The 8,351-nt window shown below is 38.3% G+C and overlaps 1 protein-coding gene and 1 pseudogene across 1 annotated transcript; both read right to left on the bottom strand.

Annotated features, from left to right (window-relative positions):
• Positions 1-941: 941 nt before the first annotated feature.
• On the bottom strand, positions 942-3,130 carry LOC107584449 (green-sensitive opsin-4). The gene is made up of 5 exons (XM_016271072.1): positions 2,656-3,130; positions 2,349-2,517; positions 1,820-1,985; positions 1,486-1,725; positions 942-1,365 (listed from the first exon to the last, which is right to left on the bottom strand). Exons 1-5 carry the CDS (start codon positions 3,014-3,016, stop codon positions 1,252-1,254), a joined length of 1,050 nt encoding a protein of 349 aa, XP_016126558.1. The 5' UTR covers positions 3,017-3,130; the 3' UTR covers positions 942-1,251.
• Positions 3,131-6,758: 3,628 nt separating this feature from the next.
• LOC107584491 (green-sensitive opsin-3-like) lies at positions 6,759-8,011 on the bottom strand (annotated as a pseudogene).
• Positions 8,012-8,351: the final 340 nt, after the last annotated feature.

The raw sequence follows: 8,351 nt of genomic DNA, 5'->3' as shown, positions 1-8,351 counted from the left end.
TCATTTTCTGGTTAAGTAGGAGAACAGACACCACTGAAAATCTAAAACAGTTATTGTTTAAAATTCTCTATGAAGACCAGCAAGAAAATTAGACATGTCAAATTAAAATAAAAGTGGTTTAGAAATGTTCATTACACAAGGTTTGGTTCATTTAATATGAAAAATTATTAGCATTATTAACCCACTTGAAGGCTTGCTGTATATTTTCCCTAGTTAGAATGCTTGAAAAATCTTTCAAACTGCCTGAATGTTACCAAGGATTTTCTATTTTCGCCAATCATGTGAAGACAAAATTACAGCCTGTATGAAAACATTCTCATTAGTATACTAAACCGAAAAAACAAACAACTACTAGCTACTGTTTATATAGACTGTTCTAGACTTGAAAAATATATTATTCACTACTTTTGGGGATTCCAAAAGGGCAATTTTTGACACAGCTAAGGTGCTACTGATTCTTGTTTATATTTGAGAAAACTAATTCCTGGAATTAGCTGTTAGTGTCTGCTCAATAGCATTGTGTGTTAGCTTCATGGAGGTCACATCAGGATCTTTAGGCTGGATCAGAATGGTATGAGAAATTAGTGCTGATGTTCACCCTGCTTCAGTCCACAGTCTAGCACAATTGCAAGTTTAGAATAGATGAGTAGGGCTTTTTGTAGGGGTTTCATACTGGGTCTGACATATAAAACACACTGTGATTGATGGACTGTTACATTTTTGTGCATTCCAAAGTTTTGTTTACATTTGTAAACTTTGTCTATACAGTACATTATAGTCTGAATAGTGGATAAGCTCTCTCAATTTAAAAATATGATGTGTACTATACTATTGCTTGTAGCACAGTTAAAATATCACTTTCAGTATCTTATATACAGTATGTGGGAGCAAATAGAATATTCAGTCAATTCATAAATAATAGAAACAAAACCAGTATTTAATGCCAGTGTTTATTTCTATGTATTTCTTTTTTATTATTTACAAAACATATGTACATTTTAGGCAAAAGATACAAATGCTAGCCTCCCCGGCGCATAAAAATAAAACCACAATTTCAATGTTCACTGATCACCCAATAAATATTTTTAAAGTTTGCACACATTAAATATATGTGTCTTCTGCGTTCACCGAGTTAATGGTGAAAGTGAACACAATCAAAAACTAATCCAACTGTCTTTTTTTTCTTCCTTTTTTCAGATGCTCAAATTGGTCAATGACTAAAAGAACATAATCTGTGAGAGGTCCAAAAATCTATGCTGGAGATACAGAGGACACCTCCGTCTTGCTGGTGGACACAGTTGAGGACTCATCATCGCCAAGAGGGTTCTTTCCACAGAAAAGAGTGGTCAGCATGCAGTTACGGAACTGTAAAGAACAAAGTTTCATTTAGTAGGTTTATTTTATAGAGATAATAGAGAGAGAAGAGAGAGTAGAAATGGAAAGGGATGTCTGGGATATGTAGGACAAGTCTGATAAATGTCTAACCTGTTTGTTTAGCAGCACATAGATGACCGGATTATATAAGGCTGAGGTCTTTGAGAAGAAGGCAGGAATAGCCATGAACTGGGCACTGAAAGCTGCTCCCTTATTAAAGAAGATCCAGGCAGCAACAGTGGCATAAGGGGTCCAAGCTACCAGGAAACCCAAAACCATTAAGATGACCATTCTTGTAACTTCCCTCTCAGCTTTCTGGGTAGATGCTGAGTCCTGCTGTTGAGCTGCAGCCTAAGAGATGGAAATAACCAAAGGATGATATCATTTTAACATAGTATTCCAGTAACTGTGAATTTCCAGGAATTTTTAAAGTGACATTTCATACCGCCTTGACAGTGCACACAAGCTGTCCATAGGTGAAGAATATTACGGTGACTGGCAATATAAAATGGCAGACGAACATGTAGATGACATATGATTCATTGTTGTAGTCAGGATTAAGGGTGTAGTAGTCTGGTCCACATGAGCACTGCATTCCCTCAGGAATATATCTGTTAAAGACATGCACCTGATATTATGAAATTTCAGTCCGAGTACTCATAAAGATTGTAGCCTGTTGTACTTACGCATGTAAAAGAACTACAAGCGCTTTGAGTGCCTAGAAAAGCGCTATATAAATGCAACAAATTATTATTATTATTATTTAGTACAATAATTCAGTAAAAATATATAAATCATTACAAGGGGAAAATACTTATTTTCTGCTTTAAATTGAAAGTAAGCCAATGTTGTATTCCTACGTATTGATAAACCTAATGTGTTGCTTTCAAATATACCTCAGGTTCAACTGAAATGTTTGTTATAATCAATGCACTGGATAGCAAAATGACTGCAGAATGTCTTATTAGACCAACCTGGACCATCCAACCAAAGGGGGAGCCGCACATGCCATGGCCATTACCCATGTAAATGCAATTCCTGCAAAAGCATGGCTGGAAGAGAATTTGAAACTACCCATTGGTTTGCAAACCACAATGTATCTTTCGATGGCCAGCACCACAAGTGACCAAAGGGCAACTTCACCTGTGTAGCAAATAAAATATGAAATTCATTAACACCTACAAGTTGTTTTCCCATATTGCACATTGACAATCACCTAAAGAATTCCTCACAGCAGTTAAAATAAAACGGCAACAAAAAGAATTACACAATTCCCCTCACCTCCAAGTGTGGCCATGAAGCCTTCAATCGCGCAGCCAGTTGGTCCAAGAGCAAAGTAGCCATTAATTGCTGTGTAGAACGTGACCGTGAATCCGAAACAAACCATGATGGTTCCAGCCACAGCCAGGTTGACCAAAATGAAGTTGAGAGGTTGCCTGAGCTTTTTGTGTTGAGCTGTAACCATCAATGTAAGGCCATTGATGGGTAAACCAAAACACATGAGGAAGAACATGTAGACTGCAAGAATTTTAAACTGCCACGGTTCAGCTAGATAATACTGCGGATACTCGTAAGGACTCCTCACTAGCCCTGTCCTGTTGGACAAGGGGACGTAGAAGTTTTTTCCCTCAGTGCCATTCATCTTTGCCCACTAGTGATCCAGAGGAAAAAAGGATGTAATCTGCTGCTGTGGTACAGCTAAGTGGCTGCTCTTAACCTGCTCTTTATTTGCAATGATGCATCAGGAGTGTTTATATATCCCTCTGATGTACCTTATAAGGGATAAATCCAGGAGTGTAAGATAGGGAGGGTGTTACAGTGTGGGATTTGAATGATAAGAGCAGACATAATCAGTTTCAGGCTAATCACCCGGTAGAGCTTTGGATCTTTGAAAGTTCTTTTGACTTTTTTTGTTCAGAAAATTAGGCCACGATATTGATTGTCAGTACAAAGTGAGTATAAACAAAGCTGTATTTATTTCAAGGATAAAGTGTAATTGAGATGCGATAGTTGTCTGATGTAGTAATCATATTAAAATATTAAAACACAACACTGACGTGCATCTGATTTCAATATTACTGTCTGTCACAGCTGTGGCTGTGTGGGAATTGGGTTGTCTTTTTGTTTTTTGTTTTTTTTAAGCCCCTCTCACAGAACCTCCACCTGCATAGAATTTTGCAATCTCACAATCATTTGCAATAAATAAATTACTAGCATAATAAAATTGTTTATACGATTTGTTTAAAAATGAATGCTGCACGATGGTGATTGTAGATAACGAATTGTCAGTCTGCTCTTCAAAGAAGTTACATGAAGACTTAAAATATTATGCATGAATCATATGTTAAGCTACTATAATACTTCATAAAAATCTATTTTAAAGACTTTGTAGTATAATGGATAACGAACAGGAAGTGGTAGGGAGAGACACAGGAGAAAAAAGTGCACCTCAGAACTCGGAATTGTGCTGTTTGCTGGAGAGATGACCATGAGGCTACAGGACACTCGCTATATTTCTACACTTTATGGATCAGTTGTATGGAAATGAGCAACGTCAATAGTTTGTGTTCCACAGAGGAAAATTATACCGGTTTTAAAAGACATAAGGGTGAGTAAAATAATGACAGATTTTGATAGTGCAGTCTTTTTTGTGACTCATAAAAATCCTTACCCAATCATCGTGAAAGGTTGGAAAAGTAATGGAATGTTTCAACTGAAATCATATGATAAATAAATGACGTTAAAGAAATTCATACAGTTTGCTTATAGATTAAACTCTGATTCACTTTGAACATTCGAACATGCAGTATTCTATAAATGCAGTATTCTACGACAGCACGGTTGCCATGTCGTAACGCATTTTAATATTGATCTCATTCTTTATTCTGAGTATTTTGCACATTGTAGAATAATAGTAACATTTTCAAAGCTATGAAATAACAAAACTGGAATTATGCGAATTAATATATTGGCCATAATAGCCTAAACGAATCAAAACACTCTTATAGCCTACTTTCTAATGCACACTCTGAACATTCTCCCAACCACCTCCATCCTTGGATGACTTTAAAGTTCTCATTATACCGGTAGTTCTCATTATGGAACACACTATTTGTCTGTTTTCATTAACTGTATTCATTTTGTAAAAGAGTGCGAGGCTGAAGTGTAGCAGAGAGTAGAAAGTCTATGGTCTGAGTTAAGGTTTTAAATAAGAATTTATGTATTTTAGGGGCTTTGCTTATCTGTGCTGGTTACTTACTGTCTAATTTAATTAGCACCCCTTTAGAATTATAAAGCCCCCTTCAGTACCCCTAACAAAAATTATTCTGGATCTGCATTGATTGTGGCACATTGGTGCACTTAGCCTAATTCAGCACTGGTGTTCTCAGTCCTATTCGTGAACAAATCTTTCAGTTTTGTAATCCTGATCAACCGATAGGCTACATTAAAATGATCGAAAAGTGAAAAAAGTCCAAATGTCACAATGTAAAATATCTATAAAGTAGCAAACCATCATTTTATTTTCCTTTCTTTTTATTTTGTAGTGAAATCTGGACAGCCTATACAAGTAGCCTACGCTAATTTATATAGTTTTTCTAGAGCTCAAAGCGCTTTTAACAGTAAAACCTATATGAATTTAAGACACTACACAAATTCAGAAAAATGTGAGTCAAACGGAGTGAGAATATGTCCGACTCAAAATCCAAACGAATTAAGCTGCAAAAACAGCAAAAACAGTGTAATCCGTTGTAAAGTGAGGATCCTTGTTAACCCTCATCTCCCACTCCACAAAGGCAAGACGAGCAGAACTCCAAGCGACCAATTTGAACACACAACGACGTCGACCACCACACCACGAAATCCACAGCAGCAACTGCGCTGCAAACACCGTCAGGTAGGTAGTCAGGCAGACGTCAGATGGGCAGATGAAACAGCAGCAGGCAGTGGAGAAAAGCATACCGAGAACACAAAAACAGTTTGTTGAGATCCAAGAATGTCAGTTTTCTGAGCGTGTGAAATCAAGAAAAGCGTACATTTAAAACAACTGCAACAACGAGACAAAATACCAACATATAGCCTATGGCTCCGATGTGAGATGGAAGCCTATGGAAGGCAGATGGGGCCAAAATCATTTAAACAGAACGCATGACGTTTGACCGTGCCATCACGCACTTAACGCGGACATTTTTTATGGAAGGCTGACGGGGCCAAATGTCTTTAAACAGAACCCGTGAAATTTGACCATGTTAAGATGCACTGTTTGTCCACGTTAATGTGACAGCATTAATGTTCCGATGAAATTGCTGTATTTGAGACTATATTTGCATATGTGATGCAATGATAGATTGGTGTGTATGTAGCCTATACAAACATCAGACGTCATGTTTATTCATGAAGGATGTTGTAATGGTACACATAACATCAGACATTATATTTACTCATGAGAGATAATACAATGGTATGCTGTGTGATGTCAGTCTAAAGTCATGTTTTGTTATGTCCTTTTTAACTACAACGAGATGAGCCCTAGAGACAGATCCCCTATGAAGACCTTGTCAACTATACCATCAGCACAGATCCTCAGCAAAGACCATGAGAACCAGATGAGTCCTCTGCACAGACCCTGTGGCCATATGCATAAACCCTGTGGTGACCATAGGCGTCGCTTGACGTTTGAGTTTGGGGGGGGGGTCAAACCGAACCGATGGATTTGGTCAGACGTACTTTTAAACACTTTTTAAGTTTTGCTATAGTAAATCTACATATTCACATAGAGCAGTGGCAAGTGCGTGAGGTTGTCATGGTAACCACATACATTGCCCACGAATTACAGCTGTGCTTTTATTTTGTCATACTAAATTTAGCAATAAACACGTTTAAAATACACAATAAACATGTCTGTCAAAACGATCTCAAAGGAGGCTTTGGCAAAATTCTTAAATCGCTATGGGGGAGCCAGGCCCCCCTGGCCCCTCCACAAGCTACGCCCATGGTGGTGACCCCTTCACCATGTGATGTATTCAATCTTTAAGCGGAAGGAACTGGATGGATAATGCTTTAACACAGCCTGCATGTGCATGTCTAAACATGCAAAAGAAAGAGTTTTGGCAATGTTTGCCTTCCATAGAAGCCGGACACTTGTAGCATAATCACTGGAAGCTTTAATCAGAGCATTGAGCTGTAGAGCAGTAGAGTCTTTCATCCGAACTAACTAACATCCAAACTAAAGCCTTTACTGACCATATTTTTAAACGCTGAAGTAAGCTGTTTTCTGTGAATGTTTCAATGTTAGCAGCACATAGATGACAGGGTTATATAAGGCTGAGGTCTTTGAGAAGAAGGCAGGAATAGCCATAAACTGGGCACTGAAAGCAGCTCCCCTATTACAGAAGATCCAGGCAGCAACAGTGGCATAAGGGGTCCAAGCCACCAAGAAACCCAAAACCATCAAGATGACCATTCTTGTCACTTCCCTCTCAGCTTTCTGGGTAGATGCTGAGTCCTGCTGTTGAGTTGCAGCCTAAGGGAGTAAAATAACCAAGGCATTGTCATTTTAACATAGTATTCCAATAGTTTGCAGGAATTTTTAAAGTGACATTTCATACCGCCTTGACTGTGCAAACAAGCCGTCCATAGGTGAAGAAAATTACGGTGACTGGAAATATAAAATGGCAGACGAACATGTAGATGACATATGATTCATTGTTGTATTCAGGATTTAGGGTGTAGTAGTCTGGTCCACATGAGCACTGCATTCCCTCAGGAATATATCTGTTAAAGCAATGCACCTGATGTTAGGAAATTTAGATTGCTCTTCTCTCATTTAAAAACAACTACATTTAGAAAATTGTGTATTTTACAACATTTTAAATGTTTTCATTTAAAATCTAGTGAGCAATAAAAGGTACAAATTTCAGTGTGTTCAGCTGTGGAAAGTTTTCTTTTACTGCCACAAATTGAAGGTTAGTGTATTACTAGACCGACCTGGACCACCCAACCAAAGGTGGAGCCGCACATGACATGGTCATTATCCATGTAAATCCAATTCCCACCAAAGCGTAGTTGGTTGAGAATTTAAAACTACCCATAGGCTTGCAGACCACAATGTATCTCTCAATGGCCAGCACCACAAGTGACCAAAGGGCAATTTGCCCTGTGAAGCAAATAAAATAGTGAGATCAGTTGCACCCAAATTATAGGACAGCTAAATATAAGTGATCGAACCAGTCCAAAAACATACAGTATTATAATTCCCCTCACCTCCAAGAGTGGCCATGAAGCCTTCAATCGCGCATCCAGTTGGTCCAAGAGCAAAGTAGCTATTAATTGCTGTGTAGAACGTGACCGTGAATCCAAAACAAACCATGATGGTTCCAGCCACAGCCAGGTTGACCAAAATGAAGTTGAGAGGTTGCCTGAGCTTTTTATGTTGAGCTGTAACCACCAATGTAAGGCCATTGATTGGTAAACCAAAACACATGAGGAAGAACATGTAGACTGCAAGCACTTTAAATTGCTATGGTTCAGCTAGATAATACTGCGGATACTCTAAAGGACTCCTCACTAGCCCTGTCCTGTTGGACATGGGGATGTAGAAGTTGTTTCCCTCAGTGCCATTCATCTTTGCCCACTAGTGTTCCAGACCAGAGAGAGGATGCAATCTGCTGGTGGACCTGCTCTTTATTTGCAAAGGTGGTGTTATATATCTGCCTGGAGTTCCTTATAAGGTATAAATCCAGGAACGTAAGGTGGGAGGGTGTTGCAGTGTGGGATTTGAATGATAAGAGCAGACATAATTAGTTGTGAGTTAATCACATGTGAAGCTTTGGATCTTGACACTCTTTTGACATTTAATATTCTTATGTTAAGAAACTATATCATTTGTCGGTTCAGAGAGAGTATACACAGCACTTTATTTCATTAAAAAATATGATTGTCTGATGTACTGTGATTTTCACTTCTAAACACCTGTTTCT

The sequence above is a fragment of the Sinocyclocheilus grahami genome, unplaced genomic scaffold, assembly GCF_001515645.1.
Source record: "Sinocyclocheilus grahami isolate Dianchi unplaced genomic scaffold, SAMN03320097.WGS_v1.1 scaffold60.1, whole genome shotgun sequence".
Taxonomy (NCBI): domain Eukaryota; kingdom Metazoa; phylum Chordata; class Actinopteri; order Cypriniformes; family Cyprinidae; genus Sinocyclocheilus; species Sinocyclocheilus grahami.
This window is presented reverse-complemented; position numbering and strand designations above follow the sequence as displayed.